Here is a 16,849-nt window from a genome sequence, read left to right as displayed (position 1 = left end):
AACCAGAAGGTTGGCAGTTCTGGCCCATCCAGGGATGGTTGGGGGCAAAAGATCCCTGCTTTGCCAGGGGGGTTGAACTAGATAACCCTCGGGGTACCTTTAAAGTCTGCGGTTCTATAAAACCAGGCAGCAGTATTACAAAGTCCATGTGCAAATATTAGGTAGCAGCCTAAAATGCAAGATCTTCGTTAAAATAATCAGAAACTGCATCTTGGCCAGGTTTTTGCACCCTAGTGCCCCAAATCCATTTTTACTGTTCCGTTGGTGGAAGGAAACCAATTGATGCATGATTTGATAGGACGTTTAGGGGACACACACACCCCGTGGAAATCGTGCGAATTCAAGGACATTGTTATAAGAATTTTAAAAGGCTTTCTTGCCTGTTTAAAAAGGTCCTACCCTGGTAGGGAGTCCGAACCTCTGAAGAGATCGGGCGAAATTAATTACCCCTCTTCGATAGTTCAAAACAGAGCCCAACCCAAGGTAGAGGAAAGCAAGGCTAGTTGCCCGCGGTTTATTTGCCAAGAAAATAAAACAAACTGCTGCAGCAAGGTGTTCTCTCTAGCACAGGAGAAGAGAAGGAGCCAGAACAAAGGGCCTCCCTCCCCATATATAGAACTTTGAAAAATTCCCTCCTTCCCAGTCCAGCCCACCCCCAGAAACATCATTCATACATCACAGAAAGGGTGTAGCCCACCCCCCACCCCACGTCACACCTACATCAAAGAAGAGGTTTGAGAAATCTGCCAAGTTTACTTGTTAATGTTGGTTACAGGTAGGTAGCCGTGTTGGTCTGGGTCGAAGTAAAATAAAAAAAATCCTTCAGTAGCACCTTAAAGACCAACTAAGTTTTTATTTTGGTATGAGCTTTCGTGTGCATACTGAAGGAATTTTTTTGTTAATGTTGGATCACAGTGGGGAGCCTGGTCAGTCTTTTTGTAATGATAATTACTGAGTTCCTGAGCCAGGTGACAAGCTCCCCTATTCACACCTTAAATGTGCCCTTAAGGCAGGATCTGTGAGCAGAGAGACAATAGGGAGGTTTTTTCCCATTTCCTCCCTCCTTTCAAAGAGTCAAGCCTGGGAGAGTCAAAATGGCTACAGGACTGCCCTCTTGCACGTTTGCTTGGTACATGTATGAACTTTTAATTTATATATATATATATATATATATAGAGAGAGAGAGAGAGAGAGAGAGAGAGAGAGAGAGAGAACTGGAAAAAAACCTTTAAAACTCTCACAACAACATCATCCGTAGATTTGACTTTTTACCTTTATCTCAGAAGGATTTTGCTGGGAGGGAGGGTGGTTTGGGAAGCTTGCCCGGGCATGTTTTGGTTTTAGGGGAAATGCAAATTGCACCAGTGAGAGTTCCCCAACTTTTCAAGCATGTGCCCCCCAACAAAAGACTGGCGACTCCCTAGCAATGTTAGAACTGCACGCTTAAAAGTGGCCAGCTCTTAAACATAAATCTCACAACCCAAGAACAACAAAGAATGCTTTACGTTTCCAGTGCTGAGCGCGTTTTAAATCCACGTTTTGCGAAACTCCCAGGAGCAAGGAAGCAATCAAAGGGGGCTCCGCCCCGTCCTTCCGTGTCTTATTACAAAATAAAGAGAAGGAGGCGATTTCTTTAAAGGGAAACCCAAACTAGCAGCAAAGCCCCCGCTGCCCTTCTGTGCGGGGAATGCCCTGGATATGTTGCAACTTGCAGCTGCGGATTTCTTGGAACTCCAGTAAAGCAGGCGGAATTAACTTAACTTTATTTATTTTTTTAGGGCCGTAAGGGTTGAGTGGGTGGCGCTTCCCTGTCTACGTCGAGTCGCGCAAGGTAAGACGACGAAAGGAAGGGATGATCGGACCAGGAAATTCAAAAAAATTGCAGAAGGCAACGAGGAGCGAGCGTGTAGCGGCGTCTGCGCGATTCCTCTTTGCTAAACTCCGTGGGAATCGGATCGGAGTTGGGCGAAGTCTCCTCCGCCGTTCTGATCCCGCGCTTTGTTTTGCTCGCGGGGGACGCGATCACAAGTTTTCCTTTCTCCGGCACCTGAACTTTATAAGGTCTCAAAGCCCAGAAACTCATGTTGAAAGATCGGAACGCCTGGCTGGGCGTCTTCTTTAGAAATAAAGTAAGTGGGGTTTTTTTTTGGGGGGGGTTGCGCTGCGAACTGCCAGGAGATCTACGGGTGAAGTGTGTGTGTAAATGTGTGATGTGTCCAAATTTAAGCAGTAAATGGCTTGCGCTCCTTTTCCAGGAAATCAGCCCGCTGTTAACTCGCTTTCCCATCCACCAGGCATAGCAAAGCGAAACTAGAATAGCCTGGCCGTGACTTCTCAGAAGTTAAGTTCTGTTTACTTCAGGGGGACTTACTCCCAGGTAAGTGGAGTTAGAAGGCGGCCAACGAAGGGCTACACCAAGTTGTGCCCCGTTGGCCAGGCTTCCCTTTTGTAGGGCTGTTACCACCTAATAAAAATAAGAACCTTAGTTCATCCAAAATCTGCCTACATTTGCATCTACAAAAAACATAGATTGGGTGTTGTTGTTGTTTTTTGGGGGGGAGAGCATTATTTTTATAATCTGGTGGCACTTTAGAAAGTGGCATCTTAGAAGAGGCATTTTTTTCTCAGACGGCTAAGATGGCAACTCCCCTCTTCCGGTTTTTCTTTCTACAGAAAATTATTAATCTACCGATTATAATGTGCTGTCTGGCTTATCAGGAGCAGGCTTTTTTTAAAATTAAAAAAAAGTTGCCCGGAAGTGTTGTTTGCTAAAGCGGGAAATTTCACATTTCGAAACGGGCATGTTTTCTCCTAATATGTTCACCCACACAAGCCCGCTCAGGCAACGGATCTCTTAAAAGCAAAAACACAAACCCGGCCCCCAAACTCGCACAGGAAACATTTCAAACCTTCCTTCCCAAACAAGTACACCCAGCCCTTCGAAAGAATCACACATGCAGGCCTCCTAAATACTTCCCCCAAACTCACTTAACATGCATTTCCCTGCTTTTTTTTTTAAAAAACCCAAACCAAACCACACAAAATACTGTCCTTTGGCTGAGCATACACCAAAGCATCGGCTCCAATTCCCCCCCCCCCCCCGCTGGGCCCAATCACATTTCGGGAAGAAGAAAGTAAGATAGGAAGCTAGAGCTTGCAGCTGAAAAGTTAAAACAAAAACAAAACACTGAACTTTTAAAATTTGCAAAAATCAGGGGGCATAAGAGGCCTTGGGAGATGCCAGGGGAGTGGGCCCACACTGAACACACCCCTGGAGCTAAAGTTTGTGGCCCTAGCATTTTCTGAGCACCTTCATAGGAAGTGACAGGTGCCCCTCACCCTGGAGCCCAACCTCTTACAAGTTTACTCAAAGGCAAGTCCTACTGAGTTCAAAGGGACATATTCCTAAACATTTGCGAGTAGGATTGCAGCATTAGAACGATAGAATGGTATAGTTGTCCCCTAGTCCAACCCCTGCAATTCATGGACCTGCAAAGCCAGGTATTGGCCTGCCGTATGCATAGGGATGTAAGCTTGTTGAGGACTGTGTTGTTGTTGGGGGGGTGGGGGTGGGTAGGACTGCCAAGTATTTTCTCTGGCCTGGTTGTTTCTTTCCCACCTTGATTCTGCTGCATTAGAGTACTGGTGAATTTTTTATTGGACTTTAATCTCCAGACCGAAAACCAACAGTTGTTTCTTATTCATGCCTTACAACTTAATTCTTCGTTGGTTTCTTTTTTACTTATTGTTGTGCGTTAGTTTCTTTTTCAAAAGGCCCAATGTTTTTGGTGTGGCGGCCTACATGCCCAGATTAACTTGATACGGTGACCCATTGATTCTCAAGCAGAGGTCTATCTATTGCATTTTAACAGAATTTGCTTCAGGCATCCTATCAAAAAATGACTTGATGCCCCAATTGATGTAGAATTGGTTGACATATTTATAGCATTTGCAAAGTTATTCACAGGGTTTGTGTGTGCGAGAGAGAGGGGGGATTTAAGAACAGGATATTGCTTCATAAGCTATAAGCATTTATTCTAAAAAAACAACAATATACAAGTACACAAGAAGTGTTTGTTATATCTAACGGAAATAGCTGCTGCAATTTCCATTGGCACAGTTTAGATGCCTGTTTTTTCTTAATTCCCAGTACTTCTTGCTGTTGTTTGATGTTGCATAGGTGGCTGCTCAGTGGTTTCTTCTTCAGCACCAACTCCTTGCGTGCTTTTCTCTCCCTTGTTAGAAATCTTAGTGCCTGACAAAAGCCGCCATCATGATTAACAGCGACAGTAGAAAGTTTGCCTGCAGTCTTCTGGACATTGATAACAACATGGGAAGCGAAGATTTGGAGGCTTTTAAATTTTTCTGCATTGACCTTATCCCCTTGAAGAAGTTGGAAACCGTGGAGTCAGCACACAATATTTTCCAGTATCTCATAAACGAAGACATACTAAATGAGGAGGACAACTTTATAGTAGCAGAAATTCTTTACAGAATTAAGAGTATCAGCCTGCTCACAAGGTTTGGCTATACCAAAGATGCAGTCGAAAAAGATCTGCCTCGGAGAGGGAGGGTATCTGAATACCGGTGAGTCTTCTATTTCTGAACATACCATTCTGCTTGAAAAACATTGGTTGATCTGTTCCCTTCCTTCTGGTGGGCATCATAACATTTTTATTTTGCTAGCTGTTTGGTGGGGAGACGGCTGCCACTAGAGACTTCTGGTTCTGTGGATGTTTGGGTTGGTTGGTTGGGTGGTGGTGGTTGGGAAGCCAGGTTTCTAAGGCTTAGATCAGGGGTTGTCAACCTGGTCCCTACAGCCCACTAGTGAGCGTTTCAGGATTCTAGGTGGGCGGTAGGAGGTTCTACGGCACAAGCTGAATCCTCTTTCCATCGAGCACTGGTGGGCGGTAAGGAAATTTTACCATAAAGAAATATGCATTTAGCAGTCGGTAGGTATAAAAAGGTTGACTACCCGTGGCTTAGATAGTAATCACTAACTTGCCTCACCAAACTTTTGTCACACAGGCAGATGCTGTATGATTTGTCAGAAGGGCTCACTAAGGAAGAAGTGAAGGCTGCCTTGTTCTATCTGAGGGACCATATCCCAAAGAAGCTATCCACTGATGTAAGTAAAGCATTGTTGTTGTTTAGTCGTTTAGTCGTGTCCGACTCTTCGTGACCCCATGGACCATAGCACGCCAGGCACTCCTGTCTTCCACTGCCTCCCGCAGTTTGGTCAAACTCATGTTCGTAGCTTCGAGAACACTGTCCAACCATCTCGTCCTCTGTCGTCCCCTTCTCCTAGTGCCCTCAATCTTTCCCAACATCAGGGTCTTTTCCAGGGAGTCTTCTCTTCTCATGAGGTGGCCAAAGTATTGGAGCCTCAGCTTCACGATCTGTCCTTCCAGTGAGCACTCAGGGCTGATTTCCTTAAGAATGGATAGGTTTGATCTTCTTGCAGTCCATGGGACTCTCAAGAGCATAATGGCTTTTAAAAATGGTTCCATTCTAGTGGGCTGGGGGAAATGGCCAGAAAGTTTGTGACTGTACTGTGATGGCCAGAGTTAAGGAAAGGGGCGGTAGGGCAGCCTTCCCCAACCTGGTGCCCTCCAGATGTTCTGGGGGCAGCTGCCGGGGGTTGTAGTCTGTAACATCTGGAGGGCATTCGGGTAAGCTTTGGATCATGTCACCAAGTAATCCAAGTAAAGATAAAGAAGAAGCCCATTTGAGCATGTGCATTGCTTCTCTGTCATGGAGAACTTGTTCATTATGGGATAAACTCGCTGTGTGAAACATGGCAACTTGCACATATTTATATTATTTTTATGTTTATATAGTTACCCCATAATGGAAGTTATCTGGGTGGCTCACAAAGCAATAAATAAAACATTAAAATATTGCATAGAATATTGTATAGAATTTAAAAACATGATCAAACATCAAACATTAAAAAACTTCCCTTCAGATGCCTTCTGAAAGTCAGATAGTTGTTTATTTCCTTGACATCTGATGTGAGGGCCTTCCACAGGGCAGGCGCCTCTGCCTGGTTCCCTGCAACCTCACTTCTCACAGGGAGGGAACCGCCAGAAGGCCCTCGGAGCTGGACCTTGGTGTCCCAGCTGAACAATGGGAGTGGAGATGCTCCTTCAGGTATACTGGGTCAATAACAACTATTGCAAATGTTAAAAAATTCCTAGGTCTGTAAAATTGCAGGGGTTGACTTGGCCTGTTCTGTGTTGGCTTTCAGAATAATTTCATCACTTTGGTTGGGGTGCACAGGAAACACATGGGAGTTCCTTCTTGCTGAGAAACACTTCTCTTAAGATGAAGAAAGACTTGGTGACTCCAGGCTGGGGGGGTGAGATATAAGCAAGGTTTCAGCTGTTGTGTTTACTTTTTCTCCTAGTCTGCTCTGGAACTGTTGATTAACCTGGAGAAGCAGTGCTTTATATCAGAGACCAATATCTCTCTTCTGGAAGAAACCTGTCGGAAGATATCGCCCGAACTTCTGAAAATACTGGCAGCCTATAAAGAAAGACAAGGTGTCTAAAATTTTGAGTAGATCATCTCCTTATAAGTTGACCAAAATGAGCATAGTTGTTCCTCTTATATTATCAAACAGTAGCTACTGGCATTGTCTCCTGTAGGTTGATAATGGCAATCTAAAAATGGGTATGTGTTAGATTTGGCCTTGCCAGGTTCGCTGTAAAGTGGGGTAGAAGAGGGCTAAGTTTTTATAACAACAAGGGGGATCGGGGAGAAAAGCACAACACACTTTCTTCCCTTTTAGAAGGGGGGAAGTTAACCCCCTTCTTAAAAAAAAACCCCTCTATAGCTGGGTTGGCAAATTCATTGGTTACTTTTCACATTTACACCTGTGTTTTAAATGTACAAATCAGTGTTTTGTCATTCACTTTTTCTGATCCCAATTTGTTTCTTTTGTTTGTTTTAATCATGGGATACATTTCCTTTTCGTTTAATCTGCCTTTAGAAATCTTGAACTCATTCCTAACTTGCTCCTGGTTTTCCACTGACTTTCTAACATGAGAGCTTCTCATCCATGTGAGATGTGAATGTTAAAACGAACATGGGGTTGAGATGAATGCCCTGTAGTTTGGGCGACTTGCTCAAGATCACTCGGCTATCTGTCTCGCTTCTTTGTATGTAAAACAGGAATAATAATGCTCTTGTGTTTAGGGTAAATCAAATACCTATCATCTGTGCTGTGGCTAGGGGCGGGGATGACTAGGAACATGTCCTTCAGAACAGGAATCTCAACTAAACTGGTGGTGTTGGGAGTTGCAGTCCAGCAACGTTGGCCATGCTGGCTGAGTCTGGTGCAAGTTGAGAGACCAACAACATCTGAAGCTAATTGGAGACAGGCTGTGCAAAAGCCTTCCATTCTGTCCTGTTTGTTGATAGTTGACTTCCTAGACTCTAGAGCAGGCATCTCCTAACTCGGCCCTCCAGATGTTTTGGGACTACAATTCCCATCATCACTGACCACTGGTCCAATTAGCTAGGGATCATGGGTCAGGCGTCGTTCTCCCAAGATAGGAAAACGGAAGTTATAATTCTGATTTTTAGTAACTGTTTGCTCAACAGTTGACACCGTGTCCGGTTTGAGGTGGTCATTTACAGCTGTTGTGAAAGTTAATGGCATGCTTATGTCGACACCTTTTCCTTCCACACAGATCCCTACACCGAAGAATCTGGGAGCATGAGAGAGTATGCTGGAAGTCTGCACTCCTTTGCTGCAAGTCAAGGTGAGATGGCTCGTAGGTTCTTGCTTTTTTGTTATTCTAAGGTGTTATCTGTGTAGCTGTCTGTGATTGAATGTGCACAAAGGAAAAGAGAGATGATCGACTGAATGTGGCCTGTATATCAGCTTAACAAGTCTCAATACTAAGCAGCCTTGTGCTCTCAATGCCACGAGCTGCTTCATTCAACTCTTTGTTTGAGTTAGAAACAAGCTGGGAAGTCTTTGACTAGCTTCCCATTGAGATCTGAACAGGGGAGACTGATCTGCAACTGAAGAAACCGTCTTTAAACCATAGCTTCACATACTGTATTGTTCAGAAGCCATGAGCCGTAGTTTCCCTGTTTGAACGTTGCAGGAAACTAGAGTTTGCCTGTGCAAAAAAGGGAATGAAGCAGGTATGCCTGGGAGCACGAGGCTTATTCATATCTTGGCTGGTTAAGTGGAGATTTGGTTGTCTAAATGCAGGCATAGAGAAAATTATTTTGCATTTTTAATGGGTTATTTTTGTCACCCTTTTTTTATTTTTTTAGGCAGTGTTCTAACCAAAATCTGAACCCAAGTGTATTTGCCTTGCAGATTTAAAAGCTGGAAATGTGCAAGAGCCGAGCTTGCAACAGCCTGTGGGACAGGATCGACTGAAACCTGCAGTGGAGGTTTGGCATGTTCTGAAGGGTTTACTGAATACAACTGGCCCGTCCTTAAGTCTGTAAATAACCCCTTCCAGCCTCATTCTGTTCATGTGCTTTAATCGTGGTAGTAGCAGTAGAGCTTGAGACCAAAAACCTTGAACTTAGGTATCTTCCTCCCCCCGCAAATCGGTCAGCTTTATTGGCATATTGAGAATACAAAAACACATGGGTCAAAATATAAAATTGGCATCTGTTCATAAAAAGAGATGCCTTAAGATAGAAGAGGCAATACCTTTCATTGGATTTATACCCCAACCTTCCTCCCAGTGGAGCTTAGGACAGCCAGGGGTCACCAGGATAGCTTTGTGCTGATCTTCTGGAAAAGTTTGCCAGGCAAGGATGGAGAACTCTTGGTCTTCTGGATGCTAGTGAACTCCCATCAGCCCCAGCCAGCTGAGACAAGGGTCGTGGGAGATGAGAGTCCCAGAACATCTGAAGGCCACAATCCCAGGGTTGGGTAGGTGTGGTCCCCAGTGACACAGGAGGACTTCCTGTCCTTGAAACTAATCTGGGCCAGCCAGCCAATAAATTTTCCTTTGTGCTGCAGAAAATCCCACAAGTGCCTCTCCTGCTCCCTCCCACTAAGCCTATCAAAACAACAGGTGAAATAACTAACAGGTTGCTGTCCTTTCGTGACACCCCAAACCTGCTGTCTGTGGTGGTTACTTCACTCTGCTTAATGGTAGAGCCGGCCCCGGAATAATAGTCCCCTTTGCAAGCCATGATGCTAAACTCAGTCCCCATTTTTAGAAGCACATGAATACTGCATGCTGGAAGCAGACAATGGGAGGGCTATTGCTTGCCAGCAGTGTTCACTATTGGAAACAGAATGTGACCGAGCTAGACCTTTGGCCTGGAATTCAGCAGTGGCCCAGATTCAGTGCCCTTTGACTACCAGCACAAGGACTGTCAGACTTAACATAAGGGCAAGAATAACGGTGGCACCAACAAGCACCTTTTTTCTTTTTAAGACATGTTGGAAGTGTAATGAAAACGAGGGGTCTTTTTTCACATGTGGTGGTCCTGTAAAATAATTAGGGACTATTGGGAAACTATATATATAATGAATTTTAAAAGATACTTTAAAAAATTTCCCCCCAAACACCTGAGATTTTCCTCTTGGGAATGGTAACAATGGAGGTCCCCAAAAAACAAAAGTTTATTACTATATGCCACCACCGCAGCTAGAACTATATTGGCACAAAGGTGGAGAATAAGTATACTACCCACTTAAGGAAGAACAGCAGTGTAAAATGTTCGAATACGCTGAACTGGCTGGTCTGATGAACCAGAGAAAACGAAGATGAGGGATACAAGGAGGAATGGACAATGTTTGTTGAATATTTTTGAGAACCAGGATAGACAAATGCATAGCTTGGCAGGTCTCGAGCAAATCCACAGAGATGTAGATTACGCGGAGTAGAAGAAAAGCAAAGGAACCAGGAAAAGAGTGGAAGGCAAGTCATATGGTACACATGCTGTATGTGGGACAAAGTTGTAAGTGGGACAGGGAGAGGTGGGTTAAATATGCTCTCCGTTCCTGTTTTTGAAAATGCAAATTAAAAAAACAAAAGAATAATGGTGGCACCAAATGACTTCCAGTGCAACAGTTGCACTGGCAAAAGATTGTGCAACAGGAAATATCGGCTTTGAAGCAGTGTGTTGTGCAACCTGCCATAAGAACCATTCTGTGGTTAGAGCAGTGTTTCCCAACCTTGTGCCTCCAGATGTTTTGGGACTACAACTCCCATCATCCCTAGCTAGCAATACCAGTGGTCAGGAATGATGGGAATTGTAGTCCGAAAACAGCTGGAGGCACAAGGTTGGAAAACACTGGGTTAGAGAGTGGTACACAGGAAATGAGGGAGAAGTTAGTGAATAGATTTTTTTATCAAACCAAATAGGCAAAGGTGGCAGAATATTTAATATCCCTTATTTAGAAATATCATTGAGATAAGGGTGAAATATAAAGGAAAATTGATACCAGAAAAAATTCCCCACTAACCCCGGTGATGATGATAGAAGACTTCCTAGTAAATTTTTAAAAAGGAAAGTGAAAGAGAATAAAATACTTACCAGTACAATAAAGGACTGGGTGGAGAAAATGAGAAGCAAAGAACAAATAAGATAAGTTCTATCAGGAAGTAAAATAACTTGGTTTAACTGTGTACAACTGGAGCCATGGACAAAGAAGTGGTCATGGGAAAACAAGAACTGCAAAGAATACACAAATTTTTTATTTAAAAAAATGGTTATAAAAAGGGGAGATAAAGAAGAAAATACAGTTATAAAAGGGGAAACCAGTGAAATTTATAAAATACTGGTAGAAATGGAAAATCAAGAATACAAATTAAAAGGGGTGTGGCAGATAGATAGTCAAAGCTGGGGGGGAAATATGGGAGAATAGTACTTTGAAAATGTTGTCTATAAAAAGAAAATAAAAATATTATAAATTAATTTGGAATATTCGGTATTATGTTTCCTGGGATGCCAGGAAACAGGGAAATATATTCACATGTGGTGGGGATGTAAATATGTTTTTTTTAAAAAATGGCAAAGGGTGTTTAATGAGATAACAGAATTCACTGGGTTGACCAAAAGTCCAGAGGTAGCATGATTCTCAATTTACAATGGGGTGGAAGGTTTGCAGGCTGTGAAGGACTTGCTCACAAATTTATTGACAGCTGCACAAATTATTATAGCTAGGAAGTAGAAGGGGCAAGCAGACTATAAAATGGAAGAATGGTATAAAGAGGTGTGGGATATAGCTATTAACGATAAATTAACATGTGCCATTAAGTTAAAACGGGGAATATGCGGGAGAAATGATTTTGAGGACATATGGAGGGTGCTTGTAGAATTTGCACTGTTAAAACGGAAAAGGGTCAAACCATTGCAAGAGGTGTTCAAATTTTGGGAGGTTGGATAGTTACAATGGAATGGTCTCGGTGGTGGGGTGCATATTTTTATTCTTATTTATTTATGATTATTGCTTTGTAAATAAATGTAAAGAAAAGTAAAACCATTCTGGCTAGCTGCCCTTCTCTTGCGCATGCCATTCTGCTAGCACTAATATAATATACTGTACAGTGGTACCCTGGTTCTCAAATGCCTTAAACAACTTGGAACCCAAACACTGCAAACCCCGAAGTGTGTGTTCCAAAGTTTGCAAACTTTTTTCAGAAGCCAAACATGCTACGTTTTGAGTGCCACACTTCCTATTTGAGTGTTACGCTGAGGTCTGTCTGTTTTTGCTGTTTGCGTTTTTGTGGCTATTTTTTGTTTTTGTGACTTTGTGGAACCCAGTTCAGCTACTGATTGATTATGTGACTGCAGTACATTGTTTATTGCTTTCACTTTATGGATCAATGGTCTCGCTAGATAAAAAAAAACATGTTAAATTGCTGTTTAAGGGGTTGTTTTTAAAAGTCTGGAACAGATTAATCCGTTTTGCATTACTTTCTATGGGAAAGCGCACCTTGGTTTTGGAACGGACTTCTGGAACGGATTAAGTTTGAGAACCAAGGTACCACTGTACTGCTAAGGGACTTCCAACAGCACAGTGTTGACTTCCTTCCCAAGGAAATTGGTGTGGAGTAAGCCACCCTTGCTAAGGAGCCGTATCTATCCTAGCATTGCACATGCTTGTGCACAAACAGCTGGATGTTGTTGTTTTTTGCAGAAAGGATTTATTTTCTTGAGGAATCCCACAGGTATTTAAACTCACCTCCAGCCTTCAATCTATGTTTAAGATCAGTGGTGCTGTTAGGGTTAGGTCTTTGGAGCAGAGATCCAGAGTACAGTTTGCCATAACGAGCAGTGTTTTTAAGCAAGCAACATAAGGCACACTGGCGTATAAAGAGGGGGTTCCCTATACATACAAAGTCTACCTAACAGTATCACTGCCTGAGATTATATGAGATAGATAAAACGGATTGGATAAGATGATGAAGTCTGACTTCCCCTTATTCCACAGGAGTCTGCTCTCTATAAAATGAACGGGCCTCACAGAGGATATTGCCTTATTTTTAATAATGTCCATTTCAAGGAACCTTTCAGACCCAGAAATGGATCTCAAAAAGATGCCGGTAAGTGACTTGAAAGGAAAAGCATGTGTCTTGTCTCTCTTTATTACCTTTCAAAATGAGTGTTTGTATATATGTAGCAAGGAAGTCATTGTTGGTTTGCAAGCATTATGTGGCTTCAGGGTACAGAAACCTTTCTGTGTTTATGTAGGTGTCCAGAAAAGGTCCTTAGACTTTTTGCTACTTTTTGCTGAAGAAACGTATGGGGTCTGAGAGCTTGGAGAAAACTCCTAAAACAACCACTACTTGTTTACTGGAAGCTGTATGCCAGGAAATGGGTGGCTTGATGAAGATGTTTGGCATAGAAACGGGGCACATTTGGGTTAATCCTGAACAGGCTTTCATTGCTTTTTACAAACCTCTTCACAATGCAGTTTTCCTCATTCTGCACCTTACTGGGATATGCTAGCCTTGGGATAGTCAATGTAGTTGTGATTACTGATGGAAAGCAAAACAGTTTGTAAATTAAGCACTTTTATCAGTGATTGTATCAAATCTGTTTTACCCTAATGATAAGAATAGAAATCCTGATTATAAAAGGTATAACTGGAAGCTGCCTTTATGGGATCAGGGTTTAACTGATGCATCAAACTTTTTCCCATTAAATTGGCACACCTGTTTTGTTGGTGTTACTGCCATCTCTTTGCGCTAATCTCTGTCCACCCCCCTTCTCTCTGACAGTGGAACTGGAAAGTGTGTTTAAATGGCTTGGGTTCGAAGTGAAAAAATATGATGACAAGACATCAGCCGAACTCGACAAACTTCTACAGGACTGGCAGTCTTCTGAATGCTGGAAAGACAGTGATTGTCTTGTGTGCTGCATTCTGTCTCACGGTGAATCTGGAAAAATTTATGGGACGGATGGCGGTCTCATCCCCATCAATACCATCACATCTTTCTTCACAGCCAAACGATGTCCTTTACTGGCTAAGAAGCCCAAACTCTTTTTCATCCAGGCGTGTCAAGGCCAGAAGGTGCACCAGCCTGTTTACCTTGAAGCAGACAGTCATGAGCCAGGCTCCCCTGGAGCGGATGCTCAGACTTCAGGATTTATTGCTACACAACAGCAGGTGACCTCAAGCATCCCAGAAGAAGCAGACTTCCTCCTTGGCATGGCCACAGTGGATGGTTATTTTTCTTTCCGTGATGTGCAACATGGCACATGGTTCATTCAGGCCCTCTGCAAGAAGCTGTGGGAGCTGGTACCAAGGTGATACTTTTGCTTATTATATGCAACAGTCTTTCCTCTGCTTTAACCTGGCATTTTGGATAAAATACTTTGGATTGTATGTAAATAAGTCATACTCTTAGCAGACCCATTGAAAACAACAGAGTTAAGTTAGCTGATTCCTGTGGGTCAGTTTTGGTTAACTTTACATAAGGCTTCACATTGGCTAATCCATTGAAACGTTTTGAAATGCAGTCATACGTTTCGGTTCCAAATGTGTTCCAGTTTTCGAACAATTTTTGGAAGCTGAATGTCCGGCGCAGCTTCCGAGTGGTTGCAGGAATTTCCTCCTGCAGCCACTCGGAAGCTGTGCCTTGGTTTTCGAACGGTTCCAGGAGTCAAACGGACTCCTGGAACGCATTCTGTTTGAGAACCAAGGTACGACTGTATAGACATTAGTTAATGTTGCATGGTGCTGCTAGAGAGAGATGCTGCAGTTTCTTTGGGGAAAGCTAATTTCTCCTTTATGTACAACATCGAGGGAGGGCGTGCCCAGCTGGCAAGCTACAGGGCTCATGCCACCCAGGTTAAAAGTAGCAGGTCAGACTGGCGCACCTCTACAAACATCCACTTAGGGAATGGTGCTGTCTGGGTCAGCCAACCAGCTTGGCCCAATGTCTTTCATGAAGCAAAACCAGATAAGTTTGTGGTGCTGCCTTTGTTTTCCACAAGTTGGAAACTGGCACCCTGCGTGACATGAGACAAGCATCTTTTTGGACACTACTGATGTTCGAGCTGCTGACTCATCAGGTCACAGGCTATCCTCAGCCAAGGTGAGGCAGCCATAATATAATGAGCAGGGTAGGATCCAGACCCCAAGCTATCCCTGATCTAGTAGGGTAAGGCACCTTTAAGGGTGCTGCATTTTGTCTGCTCCTCAGTTAAAGGCTGAGTCTTTCATTAGGAGCTGTATTGAAGATGCAAGTGGTTTTGCCTTTTAAAGTTTGATAGGTTGAGTAGGAAAAAGGGGTGAGGACCACTAACTTTTTTCCCTTAAGACTAGACAGATGCAGCTAAAAATTATTGTTAGGCTTAAGGGATTTCAGGCTATCCTAAAGAAAAGCCTCTAGTCCAGGGACTGCAACAGGTCTTGTGTGTTCCCTCTTTAACTGTAACAATACTGCATTCTAATATATTTGCCTTCTCATTCTCTCTGCAGGAGGGAAGATATCTTGTCCATTCTTACGGCAGTCAATGCTGACGTGAGCAAACTTTCAGACAAAAATGGACAAAAGAAGCAGATGCCACAACCAGCTTACACTCTCAGGAAGAAAGTAATATTCCCAGTGCCTAGGGATCCTCCTCCCATGTCAAAACAGCTGTAGGGTTTTTTACTTTATTTTTGTTGTTGTTTTTCTGTAAGATTTTTGTTGTGGTCGCTGAGTGCTGGACAAGCACTCTTAGTTTTTGAAAGAGTAAAGAAAGCACACCTCTGCATTTCAAATCATCTTCCCCATGCTTTGAGCATCCCAAATATTTCAACTGACGCCTGGAATGTACGTGGGAATAGTGAACAAGAAGTCATCTCATGTTCTCTCCACCTTCCATCAATGGAAGTGCAGATTTGTACTTCAGCTGCCCATGTACCATATTCGTGCATTTTTAGATAAGTGTGTGCGAATGGCACCGTCATCATGTATACATGACCCCGCCCTCAAAGAACGCTGCAGGTTTCGGCAACTCTGCTTCTACAACTGCCGCCACAGAGGGATCCTTTCAGCCGGTGTGGCCTCAATCCTGTCTTAATAACAACTGCCTGATAAAATAGTTACCAGCTTTTTCTTATGAGAAAGCAACAGGGAAATGGCTGTGCTTTTCTTTTGGGGAAACAAGCTTATGGAACCGGTGAAAAGCCAGCATATCCATACAAGATTGAAAGCTTGGAATTTAATTTTAGAAGCCAAAAGGGGACCGCTAGTTGAGCACGAAGACCTGGTTCTCCGGTTGCCAGGTTCCAAAAAGTGGGGTTTGTGCAGCACAAAGAAGGAAAGGGTGTCTCACCAAAAAAAAGGTAGTTGTGGAACCAGACACTAAAGTTCTACCCAAGTGCAAATATAGGCAGGTCCTTTAGGGAATAGGTTAGAAAGTATGTGTTCTAATCTATAAGTTTTTGGAAATAAGTCGCATATCACCATTGTACAGAACAGGATATGCAACAGTACTACTGTTGAAAATTTTAAAAGGGAGAATTACCTCCACTAAAAATAAAATAGGGAAAATACTTGATTTGGCATACCTTTAAGGGCTTATTTTATCATTGGTAAAGCCTCATTACTTGTTTACATACTTGTTGCCAGAATAAATGAAATTGTTTCTGATCTGTCTTTCTCTGTAGACTGCATCCACATTGGATATTCATAGCAACTGAAAAACTGTGATAATAGGACAGCTAACAGTTACACAGCCAGCCATTGCTACTTCACAGAAATGAAAGCTAGTTCAGAAAAACTCAGTGAGTTGAATCTCTGTTCTATGACAAGGCATGAAATATGCAAATATGACTTAATTATTATGTAGATAGCGCATAACTCTGGACATGACCTTGTGCTCAAGGGTGCAGCATCCCATTGATGCTAAAATTTCTGCTTAAAGGTAAAGGGACCCCTGACCATTAGGTCCAGTCATGACCGACTCTGGGGTTGCAGTGCTCATCCCGCGTTATTGGCCGAGGGAGCCGGCGTACAGCTTCCAGGTCATGTGGCCAGCATGACAAAGCCGCTTCTGGCGAACCAGATCAGCACACGGAAATGCCGCTGACCTTCCCGCTGTAGCAATACCTATTTATCTACTTGCATTTTAATGTGCTTTTGAACTGCTAGGTTGGCAGGAGCTGGGACCGAGCAACGGGAGCTCGCCCCGTCGCAGGGATTCGAACTGCCGACCTTCTGATCAGCAAGCCCTAGGCTCTGTGGTTTAACCCACAGCGCCACCTGTGTCCCAAAATTTCTGCTTGGCTCTCCCAAATTTAAATCAAAGTAGTTTGGATGTTACGTTTTGCTGAGTTTGGTCATCTTGGGGGGGGGGGTTTATATGCTGCACCAATCCATCTGATTAATTAATTGAGATGAGATCACATACAGTG

At 43.2% G+C, this 16,849-nt stretch overlaps 2 protein-coding genes across 8 annotated transcripts in view; one reads left to right on the top strand and one right to left on the bottom strand.

Annotated features, from left to right (window-relative positions):
• The first annotated feature begins 648 nt into the window (after window positions 1-648).
• Window positions 649-16,085, top strand: CASP10 (caspase 10). 6 transcript variants are annotated; one of them, XM_088673683.1, is made up of 11 exons: window positions 649-775; window positions 1,779-2,129; window positions 2,256-2,377; window positions 4,244-4,587; window positions 5,029-5,128; window positions 6,410-6,545; window positions 7,698-7,769; window positions 8,342-8,418; window positions 12,431-12,542; window positions 13,221-13,749; window positions 14,927-16,085. In XM_088673683.1, the coding sequence occupies exons 4-11, from the start codon at window positions 4,274-4,276 to the stop codon at window positions 15,090-15,092; spliced, it is 1,506 nt and encodes a 501-aa protein (XP_088529809.1). In that variant the 5' UTR covers window positions 649-775; window positions 1,779-2,129; window positions 2,256-2,377; window positions 4,244-4,273; the 3' UTR covers window positions 15,093-16,085. The 6 variants fall into 6 exon arrangements, with proteins under 6 accessions (XP_088529809.1, XP_060137651.2, XP_088529697.1 ...); XM_060281668.2 differs by lacking the exon at window positions 2,256-2,377; XM_035137211.3 differs by lacking the exon at window positions 649-775 and having other exon boundaries at window positions 1,629-2,129.
• The window catches only part of FLACC1 (flagellum associated containing coiled-coil domains 1), a 33,086-nt gene continuing 22,630 nt past the window's right edge, over window positions 6,394-16,849 (bottom strand). For both annotated transcript variants that reach the window (XM_060281717.2, XM_088674180.1), the window contains one exon: window positions 6,394-6,528. The gene's annotated coding sequence lies outside the window, so the exon portion shown is untranslated. The remainder of the gene's footprint in view (window positions 6,529-16,849) is intronic.

This window comes from Zootoca vivipara, chromosome 1, assembly GCF_965207765.1.
Source record: "Zootoca vivipara chromosome 1, rZooViv2.hap1.1, whole genome shotgun sequence".
NCBI lineage: Eukaryota > Metazoa > Chordata > Lepidosauria > Squamata > Lacertidae > Zootoca > Zootoca vivipara.
The sequence above is the reverse complement of the archived record's forward strand: the minus strand, read 5'-3'. Positions and strand labels throughout refer to the sequence as shown.

What these genes read in the sequence shown, in the direction of transcription:
- CASP10 (XM_060281668.2), top strand. Translation starts at nt 4,274, where the DNA reads ATGATTAACAGCGACAGTAGAAAGTTTGCCTGCAGTCTTCTGGACATT. An exon ending in AGCCTATAAAGAAAGACAAG is followed by an intron (nt 6,546 to 7,697) that starts GTGTCTAAAATT and finishes CCTTCCACACAG; the next exon opens with ATCCCTACACCGAAGAATCT. An exon ending in CTCCTTTGCTGCAAGTCAAG is followed by an intron (nt 7,770 to 8,341) that starts GTGAGATGGCTC and finishes TTTGCCTTGCAG; the next exon opens with ATTTAAAAGCTGGAAATGTG.